This window comes from Melospiza melodia, unplaced genomic scaffold (assembly GCF_035770615.1).
Source record: "Melospiza melodia melodia isolate bMelMel2 unplaced genomic scaffold, bMelMel2.pri scaffold_91, whole genome shotgun sequence".
NCBI classification, from domain to species: domain Eukaryota; kingdom Metazoa; phylum Chordata; class Aves; order Passeriformes; family Passerellidae; genus Melospiza; species Melospiza melodia.
In genome coordinates, this window is record NW_026948805.1 from 966,735 (window position 1) to 983,614 (window position 16,880).

General features: G+C 52.3%; 1 protein-coding gene across 1 annotated transcript; it reads right to left on the minus strand.

Annotated features, from left to right (window-relative positions):
• Positions 1-10,461: 10,461 nt before the first annotated feature.
• LOC134414018 (zinc finger protein 239-like) lies at positions 10,462-12,972 on the minus strand. The gene is made up of 2 exons (XM_063148018.1): positions 11,936-12,972; positions 10,462-11,782 (listed from the first exon to the last, which is right to left on the minus strand). Exons 1-2 carry the CDS (start codon positions 11,955-11,957, stop codon positions 10,776-10,778), a joined length of 1,029 nt encoding a protein of 342 aa, XP_063004088.1. The 5' UTR covers positions 11,958-12,972; the 3' UTR covers positions 10,462-10,775.
• Between the last annotated feature and the right edge of the window lie 3,908 nt (positions 12,973-16,880).

A 16,880-nucleotide genomic window follows, 5' to 3' on the forward strand; every position in this document is an offset into this window, starting at 1 on the left:
AAGAAGGACGGTTCTTTTCCATAGGAAGGAAAGCACTGAGCCCCAGTGTTTGGACAGCAGGGGAGAGGCACCCTCAGGAGCCCAAGGGCAGCCAGACCTCTCTGTCCTGGCAGCTTTCACTTGGGAGCAATCCTTGGATGTACTGAGCTTTGGAGGTGGAATCCCAATTTTGGCCATGGTCAAGATTGGTGGTTTTTTTCCCCATAGGAAAGTAAAGCATAAAGTCCAAGTGTTTTGGAAGCAGATGAGAGGTGGCCACCCTCAGGCCAAGCCAGCCACACCTGTCTTTCCTGGCACCTTTAGTTTAGGGGCTTTCCTTGAATATTGGGCATTTTGGAGGTGGAATCTCAGTTTTGGCCATGGGCACCTGGACAGGAAAAAGAGTTCTTTTTATTAGGAAGGAAAGCACAGAGCCCCAGTGTTTCAGAGGCAGATGAGGGCCAGCCCTCAGGAAGTCAAGGCCAGCCAGACTTGTCAGTCCTGGCAGCTTTTGTCTGGGAGCTATCCTTGGATATAAGGAATTCCAGAGGCAGTTGCCCAATTTTGGCCATGAGTGCCTGGTCGAGATGGATGGTTTTTTCCTATAGGAAAGAAAAGCATATGGTCCCAGGGTTTCAAAGGCAGATGAGAGGTGGCCCCAGGTAGCCAAGGCAGCCAGATCTGTCTCTCCTGGCAGATTTCATCTGGGAACAATCTGTGCATGTAAGGGAATTTGGAGAAGGAATCCCAGTTTTGGCCATAGGGCCCTGGAGAAGGACCAGGAAAGTTCTCTCCCATAGGAAGGAGAGCCCAGAGCCCCAGTGCTTCAGGGGCAGGTGAGAAGCAGCCCTCGACATGCCAAGGTCAGCCAGACCTGTCCAGCAGCCCCCGGGAGGCCAAACCAGCCACATCTTCTCCCTGTCTCGTTGGTTCCATGGGGCCCCACAGTGTCCCAAGGGTCTCCTTGATTCCAGGAGTCCCTGCAGTGTCACAGTGTTCTCCTTTCTTCTGCAGTGTCACAATGGCCTCTTGGCTTCCCTGAGCCCTTCAATGTCCCCATGGCCCCTTGGCTCCCTGTGGCCCCGCTGTGTCACAACGGCTCCTTGGTTCCATGGGCCCCACAGCTTCATCCTTGGCCCTTGGTTCCATAGGGGGCCTGAGTTTCACAATGGTCCCCCTGATTCCGTGAGGCACCAGAATGTCACAATTGTCTCTTTGCTCCCATGAGGTTCCATAGTGCCACCATGGTGTCCTTGGATCTGCATGGTCACAATGGCCCCTTGGTTCCATGAGTTTCTGTTCTGTCAGCAATGGTTTCTTTGCTCCAGAGGGGCCTTGATGTGTCACAAGGGTTCCATGGCTGGGGTTTGTGTCTCACCCACACTGAAACCCCAGCAGTTGGTAGCCATGTGCATTTCTTTCTATAGAGCTTCTGTCCTCCTGTCTTGCTCCTTATAATGCTCTTGATATGGAACATTTTTTGGTACCTCAACAACTGAAGTGGTTAAACGTTTCCAGGTGCAACAGGCTGAGTTAAGGAAGTTACTGCTATGGTGTTTTATGTTGAATTAGATGTTTTATTAAATCTTTTTCCAAAGTTTCTTGATTTTCTGTACTTTGGCAGTAAAATTTTGTGTCATTTTGACCTCTTGAGAATATATGGTTGGTGTTTCTCCTGTGCACCAAACTCCAGTAAAGGAACCTTTGGTTATTGTGAGAAACGACTGCTGACTTTGAAAATTTTAAAAGGTTTATTCAACCTTAACATAAATGACAAGAAAAGGACTAAATAAGGAAGAACAGGCCTGGGAGCTTCCATCGTGGCTGCCTACCACGTGCCTGGCTCATCCTCAAGATGGACGCTCCGCCTTTTATACCCCAAGGATTGCATCAGCCAACCCTGGCCCCTCCCACAGTCTGTCAGTCAACTCTTCTTTGCTGTTTATTGGTGGAGTCTGCTTTCTTGCAGCTTGATTGGAGGGTCAGGTCGTGTCATGCCACGCCCCCTCCCCGAGGAACAAGCTTTTGTATTCACCTTCTTTCCACTTGTCCTGGATGGCTCAGGCTGTCTGATGGTAACAATAGGGGGAAAGGGGACTGTGGGGAGAACAGAGGACATCTAAACAACAGCCTGCAATAACGTAATCACACATCAATAAAGCTTCTCTTAATATTGACACAGTATTCATCCCTTAATTGTGAGAGCCAATCATCTCATTAGCCATCTGTAAGACAAAGGGACTAAAATCACCATTAAAAGGCTTGGTTCAACCTAAAATTACCTAAAGAGGCCTAAAATCCAACCATACAGGCCTAAAATCATCCAAAGTCATCTAAAATCCACCTTAAAACTGCCCAGTTTATCCTAAAACCACTCAAACAGACCCAAATCCCACCCAAATGGGTTTATATCATCCAAAGGGATCTAAAATCCACCCTCAACCCTCCAGATTTGGCATAAAATCAGCCAAAGGGGCATAAGATCCACCCCAAAAGGCATGAAATCACTGTAAGGGATCTGAAACCCACCCTAAACCTGCCCAGTTTGGCCTAAAATCACCCAATTGGACCTAAATTCTCCGGGACCAAGACCAAACACAGCAGCAGAACCGGCACCAGCAGCAAGACTGAGACCAACACGGGAACTGGGATTGGCAGCGCTACAGGACCGGCACCGGGACTAGGACCGAGACCCAGACCAGAACCAGCACCAGAACTGCCACTGGGACAAAGCCTGACACTGGGACCAGCAACAGGAGTGCTTTGGAACTGGGACTGGCACTGGCAGCGCTCCAGGACTGGGATCAGGAACAAGACTGGAACCCGGCACCTGCACCGGGACTGCTCTGGGACCGGGACCAGGACCGAGACCGGGAGCCCACCAGGACTGAGACCGAGACCGTCACCGGAACCAGCACCGAGACCGGCAGCGCTCTGGGACCAGGACCGAGACTGAGATTGGCAGTGGGAGCACTCCAGGACCAAGACTGGCACCAGCAGCAGCACTGGGTCCAGAACTGCTCTGAGACTGAGACAGAGACCAGGACCGGCACCACTGTGCGATTGAGATTGACACGAGAACCAGAATCAGCACTGGGAGTGCTCCGGGACTGAGACAGAGACCGAGGCTGGCACCGGGACCAGGATCAGCGCCAGGATGACTCTGAGATCGGCAAAAGGATTGGAAATGGGATTAGAAATGGGATTGGAATTGGGATCCCTCCTGAAACTCTCCATTTGTTCCAGGGAGCTTTGGCTGCACCCCCAGGCAGGGCAGGACCTCCTTGGTTTACATCAATCTGGTGCAGCATCCTGGTCCGTATGGTCCAGTTTGTATGATCCCAGTCTCTGCTCCTAATGCCTATGGTCCCAGCCTGTGAAATCCTGGTCCACGTGATCCCAGTCTGTATGGTCCTGCACAGCACACACTCCATGGACCTGGAATTCCATTTCCCAGCCAGGAAAAGATATTCCTGCCCTTGAAGGCAAAGCTCTTATGAAGGGGCCAAAAGCCAAGTGGAGCAAGATCCTACAGTGACATTTCACTGCCAGCCTTCAGAACTTCACCCATGGCTGTTGTGGCTCCTGCACTGGGAACTGAATCAGGGCAGGGTCTTTGGTGGCAGCTGCCCTGGCTCAAGGGAGGCACTGAGAGAGAAAAAGAGCAGGCAAAGGGAGGCAGGAGAGAAAGGAGGACACAAACACAATCAGCTTAGAAGGTGGAACTCTGCCAATAGAACTGCAACTGACAAAAATTGAAAGGGACAGAAATCAGTAACTCTGAAAGTTTTATTTGCTATCAAATACATCCCAACCAGCCAGCCCCACACAATCCCCATCCCACCGCTCCAAATTGGGATCCCACTTCTCCCAATCTCCTTCCCACCCCATCTCACCATGCCATCAGTGGAATCAAGTGAGTTTGGCATCGGATTGAGTTTATTTTAAGGTGGGAACAAGCTATTTTGATGTGGGATTGAGCCCATATGAATTAAAATTCAGTTGCTTAACACTACTATAAAAGTGTGTAAGCTGGATCAATAAATCGGAGTTCGATTTATTGATCCAGCTTACACACTTTTATAGTAGTGTTAATTAAGTTCATACATATTGCAAAACCTGAGCTCATTATTGGCTACAGATTACACACCAACCCCTCCTTTTGTTGTCAAGATCTGTGGTTTCTTGTTGAGACTAACATTTGTTTTTCTCATCCTGTTGTTGACTTGTTATTGACTGTTCTCAAGGCCTCCGTGTTTTCCATCATGTTTTTTCTCATCACTTTACTCAAGGACATGGTGTTTATTGTTTAAGGAAAAAGCCTGAGAACTTGCTGCTTACAGCTGCCTTTTACTTTTAAACCAGCTTTATATTTTCATGGCCCCTCTATAAGCCATGTCTGAACAAAATTCTGCAACATATGGTTCCTCAGCCACGGTCCAAGCAGTGGCTTCTACCCCAAAGGGTTAAAACCACCCCCAACTGAGCCACAATGTCCTGGTAGGTGGTAAGAAAGCTGTTAGCTGTTTTTCATTCATGCGAACCCGGAGAGGAGGCGAACGGCTAGGGCTAATAATGCTGGAATCTGCTCCAGTGTCGAGCAAGCCTGAAAATGATCCTTTCTGTCCCTGAAATTCCACTTCCACCCTTTTCTTTGGTCTCTCAGAAAGGTTCAGAGTCAGTAAGGTAAGTCCTCCGGTGGATTCAACACCATTTTCCCCCCTCTCTTGTCCTTTCATAGTCTGTAATCCCTTAGTCATTTGGCTCAAGTGGCACCAGCTGAGCAATTCTCAGTCCTTTGTTAATTTGGAGTGGTGGGAAAGGGGTATGCACCATAATCATATAGTCCACACCACTGACGCCTGGCAAAACAAATAATCCCAATGCGGATGATCTTCTGAACAGCAGAGCACCCAGCTTGACCCTGTATAACAATAGGTCCATGAATCCCTGTCAGAATTTTTCGTGGGTGCGGGGTCATCAGTGTAACTCCTACGGTGGCTGCCAGTTCCAAACCGAGGCTCCCTGTGCTGGTGGGTTGGAGACAGAAGAGGGTGCTGATGCTGCAGCGACGACTTGTGTCGGTGCGTGGTCACTGCAGTTCGTGCTTCCCGGTGTCTGAATGGCATTTTTGGCCCCAATTAGCCGTCGGAGGCAGTGCTGCTGAGGTTTGAAGTGTTGCAAGAGCAGCTAACACCTGATTCTGAGAGGTCCCTGCTTGTTCTTGTAAGCCTAGCCCTAATTGTGCTACGCATTCATTTAGAAGCCCTTGCCAATGAGCATTGAATAACAATTGCTGAGGCTGAGTAAAGATCAATTTAGCTATCTCATTACAATCATTCATCAAAAGAAGAAGACTGGTATCAAAAATACAATCTAACATCTGTTTGGCTGGCTCACTTTTCACTCCAAACTGACTAACAGTAGACACCTCAGTTGAGACAGCAATTTCCAATCAAGGGCTGTAATGGTAGCCTGCATGCCCCCTCCCTCCTGCGGATGGAATACAACAGGACAAGCCAGCTTGGTAGCAGCGCTGATAACTCCCTTATCCCCTTTTTTCATAGCGCCTCTGGCAAGGTTAGCCCAAGCCAACCTCCGCTCCCTTGCAATAGCCCCCGCTAGGTCGTTTTCCGCCCCAGGGATCGGCTCATTGATTTGCAGGAGATTATTGGGTGGTCTTGGCCATAGTTCATGTTGTTCAGGGGGTGTGGAAGCCTCAGAAGCGCTCTGTGTAGCCTGGCTTGAAGCAGAAGAGGGTGGCTAAGCAGGTAATAAGACCGTCCTCATTGCAGGGGCTAATGGTAATCCCTTGTCCTGATCGTATTGCCTGTCCTGATCGTAATCTTTATTACGCCCATGAGCGGCGTTAGCCTGCTGGGCAGCCTTTTTCTCAGCCTGAAGCTTTAACATCTCATTGTGAACCACCCTCCATAATTTACCTAACTTCTTGGCAGTTTTATCGCCCTCTAAAGTAGCCTCCCATAATAAATCACCGAATTTACGCCATTCCGTTAACTTGTGAACCGTTTGGGTGTTAATAAAAACTCCCCTATCGTAGCCATAAGTCAAAAACCCTGGTAAATCCTTTTGCAAATCTATCCCCTTAAACTGCCTTTTTTGTAAAAAGGCAGTAAATAAATCATATGCTGCTTGCCTTTCCATACCTAAATCGTCAGCGCTGTTGCAGCCTCTTCAAGGTCCGTGCATCACGTATCGGTCGGGCTCGCCTCGACACCCGAGGCACGACGCGTCCCAGCTTCTTTTTTATCCCTTTTTTTTCTTTTCTCCGCGTTTTCTGCCATCCCGGCTGGTTCTCAGGACCCGAGCCGTATCTTCACTCCTCCGTGGTGTGTTGCCATATCACAATCGGGTGTCACCATTTGAGGAAGCGAAGGGAGTCGACCACATCCTTATTGATCAGCATCGAAATCTGATTTATTGATCCAGCTTACACACTTTTATAGTAGTGTTAATTAAGTTCATACATATTGCAAAACCCGAGCTCATTGTTGGCTACAGATTACACACCAACCCCTCCTTTTGTTGTCAAGATCTGTGGTTTCTTGTTGAGACTAAGATTTGTTTTTCTCATCTTGTTGTTGATTTGTTATTGACTATTCTCAAGGCCTCCATGTTTTCCATCATGTTTTTTCTCATCACTTTACTCAAGGACATGGTGTTTATTGTTTAAGGAAAAAGCCTGAGAACTTGCTGCTTACAGCTGCCTTTTACTTTTAAACCAGCTGTATATTTTCATGGTCCCTCTATAAGCCATGTCTGAACAAAATTATGCAACAGTTGTTTTCAGAGGGATTCAGTTGTTTTGAGGTAACCCTCTTGGCTTTTGGAGTGCAAAGAGATGGAAAACACTGCCCAAAATCCCCCCAGAGAACCCACAAATCCTCCAAAATATTGTCCCTAAACCATCAATTCTCCCTTAAAAACCTCTGAAATTGTGGAACGTTAGACATCTTTGATCAATTTATTTCATTTAATAGCAGCCTGTTTTAGCTGTTTTTAAGGGATGAAGATGAAGCAAAAGAAAATTGAGGCCAAACCAAAAGGAGAGAAGCAGCCAGGTGTGTTCCCAGCATGGATCACAAGGAATGTAAGTGACCAGGGCGGTGCCCAAAGTGCCTCCTCCAGTGCGGGATGGAGCAGAAGCAGCGCACGAAGCTCTCACACTCGGGGCACTCGCAGGGCTTCCCTTACTGGTGCCTCCATTGGTGTTGGGGCAAGTGAGAGCTCTGTGAGAAGCTCTTCCCACACTGGGGACACCCGTAGGGCCTCTCCCCAGTGTGACTCTGATAGTGTCGGAGGAGATGGGAGCTGGTCTGAAACCCCTTCCCACACTTGGAACACTCGTAGAGCCTCTCCCCGGTGTGTATCCTCTGGTGCTGGATCAGCTCAGAGCTCCACCTGAAGCTCTTCCCGCACTCCACGCACGTGTGGGGCTTTTCCCCATCATGGAGCACCAGCTCCGAGCTCTGGCTCCATCTCCGGCCGCCTTCCCGGCCCAGGCTGGCTCTTTCCCCATCAGATCCCCGCCAGCTGCGTTTGCAGCCCCTCCTCGTGCGGCATCTCCAGGGCTTTTCCTCCCCGTTGGCTTCCTGCACCGTGGAGCCGCTCAAAACAGCCTCTTCCACCAGATTCTGCCGCAGGCGTTTGTCCTCCCTGCTCTCCATGCCCAGCTCCTCCTCTGGGCTGGGAAGGATAAGGACAGGATGGGATTTGCCTCCGTGCCACAGGGAAGGGCAAGGAAATTCCCCCAGGGCTATGCTGCAGCTGGGGGCCGTGCTGGGCTGGGAGATGGAGATGCACAGAAAGGGAAAGGTGCACTGACTTCCACCTCACCTGTCTCAGTGTCCGTGGGCATCTTCCTCTTCCTCACACCCTGCCAAGGGTTGGCAATGGGAAATCCTGGTTTGGGGAAAACAAGGGATGAGCACAGTGAGTTTGAAGGTCCCTCTGCACCAGTCCATCTCTACAAGTCACTGGACATCTGTGCTCCAGACAACCTCCCAAACACCAAGATTCAGCCCTGAAAAAGCCTCCCAGGTCCCTCGCCTCCGGTGTTACAGTGTTCCCCCTGTCCCAGCTGCTGGGGTCACGCTTGGATTGGGGGTCCCCCTTCTCCTCAGTGCCCGCCCTGTCCAGGCTGCTGGGAGACCCAGCGATCCCAAAAGTTCCCTGTTTTCCATCTCCCCACTTTGGGATGCCGGGGCTTTTTGGTCTTCCGGGCTCCCTTCTCCCCTCATTCTCTGCTCGGGGCTGCAGCGGCTCCAAGGAGTTCCCCCTGCTCCTCTCCAGGCTCTTGAGGCTCCCGCCAATGGCGGCGCTCCCCCCTCTCTGGGCTCCCCACTTTGGGCTCCTGGGGCACACAGGGCTCTGCTCCTCCAGGCTGCCTCTGCCGGCACCGCCACCGCCACCCCCGATGTCCCCCCGAGGGGCCTTTTCCGCTCAGCCTTGGACTGCTTCGTTCTCAAAAAACATCCCCCCAAAAACCCCACCTAGGGACCCCCCGGGATGTCTGGGCCAGGCTCCCCCTCCCTGCTCACCGGCACGACGGGGGATGGCGATGATCCCACAGGTGGGGGCTGCAAGTTCAGGCAGGGCAGCAGCGCATGGTTCCATCTGCTCAGCCTTGATCCGCCTTTGTCCCGCCTCTTCCTCTTCCTCGAGCTCCTCCTGTTCCATCCCCTCTCCTCCTCCTTCTCCCTCACTGCACCTCCTTCTCCTCTTCCATCCCTCCTCCCCCTCCTCTTTCCCCATCTCCTTCTCCTCCTTTGTCCCTCCCTTTCCCTCCCTCCTCCTCCTCCTCCCTGACCCTCCCTCCTTCTCCTCCTTCTTCCCTCCCATTTTACCCCTCCTCCTCCTCCTGCTCCTCCCTAACCCCACCTACTCCTCTTTTTTCCATCCTTTCTCGATCTCCGTTATCCCTCCTCTTCCATGCCATCCCTGTATTTCCAGTCCCGGTCCATGCGATCCCAGTTTGGTGGGATCCCAGTCAATAGAATCTCAGACCAGTTTATCCCAGTGTGTATGGCCCGGATCCATAGGGTCCCAGTCTGTGCAGTCCCAGTCTATAGGATCCCATTTCACAGGGTTCCAGTTTATACAGTCCCAATCCCTATTTGGTCCCATTCCAGTTTATCACAGTCCAGTTTATCCTTTTCCGTAGGATCCCAGTGCAGGGTATCCCAGTCCAGTTTATCCCAGTCCATAGGATCCCAGTTCCATATAATCCGAATCCATAAGATCCCAGTCTGGGCTATCCCATTCCAGTTTGTCCCAGTGTATAGGATTCCAGTCTCTCAGGCATCCGCTGAGTAGGGAACTGGGATAACTGGGGGGCACAGGATAGCAGGGTGGGGGGGAAGTGGGAAAACGGGGGAAACTGGGATAACAGGAAAAATGGGATAAGGGGGGAATTGGGATAATGTGGGGGACTGGGATAATGGGGGGAACTGGGAGAGTGGGAATTCCGGGATAACAGAAATTCCAGGATAATGGGAATTCTGGGATCAAGGGGAAAATTGGGATAACAGGAATTCCAGTCTAACAGAAATTCCAGATCAATGGGAAATTTGGGATAACAAGAATTTTGGGATAATGGGGAAATTTGGGATAATGGGAAATTTGGGATAATGAGAATTTTGGGATAACAGAAATTCCAGAATTATGGGAATTTTTGGATAATGAGGAAATTCGGGATAGTACATATGATCCCAGTCCCTATTTGATCCCAGTCCATATTTGATCCCAATCCATTTGATCCCAGTCCATATCTGATGCCAGTCTGTATTGCTCGGCATACATTCCAAAAGTCTGGAATTCCAGCTCCAGACAGGAAAAGATGTTCCCGCCCTTGAAGGCAAATGGAGCAAAATCCAGAGACATTTCCCTGCCAGCCTTCAGGACTTCAGCTCCTGGGACTGGGAATTAAAATAATATTTGGGCAATAAAATAATAAATAATATGGGGAGGGTCTTTGGTGGCAGAGGGGTCAATTAAAACAGGGCAGAGGTCAATTATATCAGGGATGGAGTCAACTGAATCAGGGCAGAATCCTTGGTGGTCACTGGGGCAATAAATCAAAGGAGGGTATTTGGTGGTCCCTGAGGCAATTAAATATAGGGAGGGTCTCTGGGGGTGCCTGGGTCAATTAAATCAGGGGAGGATTTATGGTGGTCCCTGGGTCAAGGGAGACACTGAGAGAGAAACAGAGCAGGCAAAGAGAGGCAGGAGAGAATAGGGGACACAAACACAATGAGCTGAGAAGGCAGCACTCTGCAAACAGAACTGCAACGGACTGAACATGAACGGGAGAGAAATCAGTAAGTCTGAGAATTTTATTTGCTATCAAATGCATCCCACACACCCAGCTCCACACAATCCTCATCCCACCGCTCTAACTGAGATCCCACTTCTCCCAATCTCCTCCCAGCCCCATCTTACTTAGGTGGCTGAGGAATCAAGTGAGTTTGGTACGGCACTGAGTTTATTTGAGGTGGGATTGAGCCCTTTTGGGTAAGATTGAGTTGTTTTCACTGGGATTTCAGTGGTTTTCAGGTGACAGATCCATCTCTCTTGAGTTTTGGAGTGCAAAGAGATAGAGAAGTTAGAAACATTAGGGCCAAAACAAAAGTAAAAGCTGCCAGGTGTGTTGCCAACATGGATCACAAGGAATGTGAGTGACCAGGGCTGTGCCCAAAGTGCCTCCTCCAGTGGGGGATGGAGCTGGAGCAGCGCACGAAGCTCTTCCCGCACTCAGGGCACTCGCAGGGCTTCCCTTACTGGTGCCTCCGTTGGTGTCGGGTCAAGTCAGAGCTGCTGGGGAAGCTCTTCCCACACTGAGGACACTCGTAGGGCCTCTCCCCAGTGTGGATGCGCCGGTGCTTGACGAGGGTGGAGTTGTGCTTGAATCCCTTCCCGCACTCGGGGCAGCGGAAGGGCCTCTCCTCTGTGTGAATCCGATAGTGCTGGAGGAGGTGGGAGCTGGTCTGAAACCTCTTCCTGCATTTATCACACTCATAGGGCCTCTCCCCAGTGTGGATGCGCCTGTGTCTGACGAGGGTGGAGTTCCACCTGAATCCCTTCCCACAGTCGGGGCATTGGAAGGGCCTCTCCTCTGTGTGACTCTGATAGTGTCGGAGGAGATGGGAGCTGGTCTGAAACCCCTTCCCACACTTGGAACACTCGTAGGGCCTCTCCCCAGTGTGGGTCCTCTGGTGCGAGATCAGGTGGGAGCGCTGGCTGAAGCTCTGTCCACACTCTCCGCACTCGAAGGGCCGTTCTCCAGTGTGGATCCTCTGGTGCTTGATCAGGCTGGAGCTCCCACAGAAGCTCTTCCCACACTCCCCACACTCATAGGGCTTCTCCCCAGTGTGGATTCTCTGGTGCTTGATCAGGTTGGAGCTCAGGCTGAAGCTCTTCCCACACTCCCCACACTCATAGGGCTTCTCCCCAGTGTGGGTCCTCTGGTGCAGGATCAGGTCACAGTTCCACCTGAAGTTCTTTCCACACTCCACGCACGTATGGGGCTTCTTCCCATCATGGAGCTGCTCATGGAGCACTTGCTCCGAGCTCTGGCTCCATCTCTGTCCGCCTTCCCGGCCCAGGCTGGCTCTTTCCCCCTCAGATCCCCGCCAGCTGCGTTTGCAGCCCCTCCTCGTGCAGCATCTCCGGGGCTTTTCCTCCCCGTTGGCTTCCTGCGCCGTGGAGCCGCTCAAAATGGCCTCTTCCACCAGGTTCTGCCGCAGGCATTTGTCCTCCCTGCTCTCCATGCTCAGCTCCTGCTCTGGGGGAGGAAGGACAAGGACAGGATGGGATTTGCCTCCGTGCCACAGGGAAGGGCAAGGAGATTCCCCCAGGGCTGAGCTGCAGCTGGGGCTGTGCTGGGCTGGGAGATGGAGCAACACAGAGGGGAAAGGGGCACTGACTTCCTCCTCACCTGCCTCAGTGTCCCGGGGCATCTTCCTCTTCCTTGCAGCATCCCAGGGGTTGGCAATGGGAAATCCTGCTTTGGGGAAAACAAGGGATGAGCACGTTTGTAGGAGCGTTGAGGGGTAGGATGGTCGGGACGGACGGAGACGAGAGATCTCTGAAGCCAGGTCGTGGAACTTGCGGTTTATTGCAAAGGGCCTGGGTGCAAGGCCCTGCTTGGAGCTGCCAGCCACAGGTCGGAGCAGGCCCGAGAGAAGAGAGGGGTAGAGAGGATGAGAGGGTGAGAGAGTAAGAGGGGAAGAGCGTAAGAGAGTAAGCTTCCCATTACAATACAATAAATCTTCTCTGTTGAATATTCTATTTCTCACTATCAAATCTAGTACAAGATACAAATCCTAGAGCATTTACATACAGCCTGTAAGAATCATTACATCATGATACTGTGTTACATTTTAAACCCTAAAATCACCGCTTTGGACTCCTTCTGCTGAGCTAGTAGGGTCTGCTCAGACCCTTGGGTCTGTCTGCACGCAGAGGGAATTGTTTCAACAAAAGGGGATTACCTTTAGTCAGGCCACACCATTGTTTTCCAGTTGTTCACTAAGGTATTTCAAAGCTTGCTTCCATCTCAATCTTGCTTAGAGTTTCAATATTCTCAAATTCTTTTGCCAGACAATCATATTTATGAGGCTTTTCTGTTTCATCTTCCCCAACACATGTTCAGTTTGAATGTCCCTCTGCCTGAGTCTGTCTCTACAAGTCACTGGCCACGTGGGCTCCATAAAAACCTCCCAAACACCAAGATTCAGCCTAGGAAAAGCCTCCCAGGAGTTCCCTGTCCCTGGTCCCTCCCCTTTGGTGTTCGGGGGTTCCCCCCTGTCCCATCTGCTGGGATCACGCTTGGATTGGGGGTCCCCCGTCTCCTCGGTGCCCGCCCTGCCCAGGCTGCTGGCACTTCCAGCAATGCCAAAAGCTCCCCCCTCTTGGCTCTCCCCATTTCGGGATGCTGGGGCTGTTTAGGCTCCCGGGCTCCCTTCTCCCCTCATTCTCTGCTCGGGGCTGCAGCGGCTCCAAGGAGTCCCCCCTGCCCCTCTCCAGGCTCTTGAGGCTCCCGCCCATGGCGGCGCTCCCCCTCTCTGGGCTCCCCACTTTGGGCTCCTGGGGCACACAGGGCTCTGCTCCTCCAGGCTGCCTCTGCCGGCACCGCCACCGCCACCCCCGATGTCCCCCCGAGGGGCCTTTTCCGCTCAGCCTTGGACTGCTTCATTCTCCAAACATCCCCCCAAAAACCCAACCCAGGGACCCCCTGGGATGTCTGGGCCGGGCTCCCCCTCCCCGCTAACCGGCGCGACGGGGGCGGGGGGGCGATGATCCCACGGGTGGGGGCTGCGAATTCAGGCAGGGCTGCAACGCGGCTCCATCTGCTCAGCCTTGATCAGCCTTGATCAGCCTTGATCAGCCTTTGTCCCGCCTCTTCCTCCCGCTCCTCCTCCGTCTTATCCCCACCTCCTTCTCCTCCTCCATCCCTCCTCCCTCTCCTCCTCCCCTGTAACCCCGCCTCCTTCCCTCCTCTTTCTCCTCCCGCTCCTCCTCTTCCATCCCTCCTCGAGCTCCTCTGTGTTATATCCACCTCCTTCTCCTCTTCCATCCTGCCCCTTCCATTCCTTCTCCTCCTCCTCCTCCCTTACCCCTCCTCCTCCTCCCCCTTCATCCCTGCCCTTCCCTCCCTCCTTCTCCTCCCCCAGCAGCAGCCACAGCCTCGGTGCCCCTTCCTGCAGCCCTCGCAGCCCGCGGCAGGAGCAGGGATGGAGCCGGGACAGGTCGGGATGGGCAGCGCGGGGCTCTCGGCTGCTCCCAGCCGCTGCGGGCGGGGGGAGCCCGGCCCGGGCCAATGGAGAGGCAAACTGGGCACACTGGGGGCTGTACATCCAAACTGGGCCTTGCTGGGGACCCTGCCTGGCCACTGCCAGCCCTTGGGGCTCCTCTCGGCACATCCGCCAGGGGAGAACGCACACAGGGCTGGGGGATCCCAGCAGTGGCAGCACTGCCAGGGACTGGGCTGGACTGGGATCATACTGGGAGTGACTGGGACTGTACTGGCTTCGTACTGGGATCATACTGGGATCGTACTGGGAGTGACTGGGACTCTACTGGCTTTGTACTGGGATCATACTGGGATCGTACCGGGAGTGACTGGGACTCTACTGGCTTTGTACTGGGATCATACTGGGATCGTACCGGGAGTGACTGGGACTGTATTTGCTATGTACTGACATCATGCTGGGATCATAGTGCCATGTCAGGCCAGACTGTGATCGCATTGATGGAGACTGGGATCATACTGGGATCATACTGGGAGTGAGCAGGAGCCTGCAGGGAGCAATTGTGACCATGTTATGGAGAAATGGGATAAACTGGGAGTGACAGGGATGGTGCTGAGTGTGACTGGGAATAGCTGTGAGTAACTGGGAACATGCTAGGAGCAACTGGGAGGAACTGGGAGTGACTGGGTGCATGCTGGTGGTGATTGGAAACTGCTGGACTTCAACTGGGATGAACTGGGATCATGCTGGAGGTGACTGGGATAATACTGGCAGTGAGTGCCACTACACTGAGGCTGACTGGGAGTGCTGGTGAGCAAATGGGATCATACTGGAAGGAACTGGAAGAACGGTGGAGGAAACTGGGGTACACTGGGAGATACTGGGAGTGACTGGAACAAAAGTGAGGGTGAAAGAGAGCAACTGGAACCATGTGGAGCACAACTGGTTCATAGTGGCAGGGACTGGGAGCACACTGGGCTCATCTTTGGATCATACTGGGAGGGACTGGACTAATACTGGGAGTGTCTGAGAGCGACTGGGAACACACCCTGCACATCATCCCCCATGCTGGGCCTGACTGGGAGCAACTGGGAGCATGCTGGGAGCAAATGGCATCATACTGAGACTGACTGGGGTGATCCAGGAAGCAACTGGAACCATGCTGGATGCAGCTGGGACCATACTGGGAGAGACTGGAAGCAACTGGGATTATACTGGGACCACACTGGGAGAGCAGGCATGTGACTGGATGAAACTGGAGCTTACTGGGATGATACAGGGGTTGAAAGGGAGTGACTGGGATCACACTTTGGGCTACTGGGAGCAAGTGAGAGAGACTGGGATGATGCTGCAAGCAAACTGGAGAAACTGGGAAGGACTGGATGCATGCTGGAGGCAACTGGGATATACTGGGCATGACTGGGGGATCATTCTGAGAGAACTGACACCTTACTGGGGCCACTGGCAGTGCCTGGAAATGACTACAGACATGCTGGGGACAACTGGGATATACTGGGAGTGACTGTCACCATACTGGGGGGACTGGAACCACACTGGGAACAACTGGGACCATGCTGGGGAGAACGGGGCCCACACTGGGGGCAACTGGGAGTGAGTGGGTATAGTAGGAGTCCTAGTAAAATCTATGTATTGTATAAGTGGCCGTGCCCTGATCCTAATTGTAAATGGGCTGCAGCTGTGATGTCCTTAATTGGGTGGCTGCTGTGGCTAATGAAGATAACTGGGATAAAAGGGAGTGGGGTGGCCGTGCAGGGAGAGTCTTGGAGGAGCCCTGACCAAGAAGCAGGAGCAACACTGCTGTGAAGAGCTGTGTGTGAGAAGAGCACCCTGAAGGTACGGGACTCTAGAAATATAACAACAGCAATACAAGATAGGACAGCCGAGGGCTGTGGCAGCCTGAGAGCTGGGACTCCAGAAATATAATAACAACAACTGGGACCATGCTGGGAGGGACTGGGATCATCTGGGGAGTAATTGGGACTGGAGCAGGGACAACTGGGTTCAACTGGGACCATACTGGGAGTGTCTGTAACCACAGTGGAGTGATGGAAGCACACAGGGAACAGCTGGGCCTATGCTGGGAGCAACTGGGATCACAGTGGGGGCACTGGCATCAGCGTGGGAGTGACTGGGAGCAACTGGGATTAGACTGCAAGTGACTGGGATCATACTGGGAGTAGACTGCAATCATACTGGGATTACACTGGGAGTGAATGGAACCTGACTGGGGGTTACTGGGAGCAACTGGGCCCATGTTGGGAGGAAAATGTGACACACTGGGAGCAACTGGGATCGGCTGGAAGGTTCTGGAACCATGCTGAGAGGACTGAGACTACAACTGGGACAACTGGGATCATACTGGGAGCAACTGGGGCCACCCTTTGAGCAACAGATGGAAACTGGGATTGTGCTAGAGGAAACTGGGAGTAACTGGGAAAGACTGGGATCATTCTGAGGAAACTAAAACCCACTGGGAGTGTCTCTAACCACACTGGGGGGACTGGAACCACACTGGGAACAGCTGGGATCATGCTGGGAGCACCTGGGACGATGCTGGGGGAAACTGAATCTACCCTGGAGGCAACTGGGCACGACTGGGACCCTGCTGGGAGGGACTGGGACTGTTATTGGGGCAACTGGGATCATAATGGGAGGAACTGGGAACATCCGGAATTATGCTGGGAGCAACTGGGATCACACTGGGATCACAGTGAGAGCAGCTGAGTCCATACTGGGTTACACTGGGATCTCATTGAGAGAGACTGGAATCATACTGGGAGTGGCTGGTTTTGTGGATTTTGGGGGGTTTGAATTTTGGGGGATTTTATTGGCATTTTAAGGGGGAGTTTTTCTGCGGGTGTTTGGGGGTTTATTGAATTTTTGTGGCTTCTTTTGAATTTTGGGGGTTTTACTGAGATTTTGTTGGGATTTTTTGGGATTCTCAATGATTCTGAGGGTTTTATTGGGATTTTTAGTTGATGTTGGGGCATTTTATTGGCATTGTGGAGCCATTTAGTGGGGTTCATTGGGGTTTTGGGGTCTTTCGGGATTTTTGGTGGGATTTGAGGGGTTTTGTGGAGTTTTTTGTGTGTTGCCAGTATTTCTTTG

Excerpts from the sequence above, each read along its gene's own strand:
- LOC134414018 (XM_063148018.1), bottom strand. The coding sequence starts at position 11,957 with ATGCCCCGGGACACTGAGGCAG. Across the intron at positions 11,783-11,935 it reads GCCCCGGGACACTGAGGCAG|AGCAGGAGCTGAGCATGGAG; the intron begins GTGAGGAGGAAG and ends TTCCTCCCCCAG.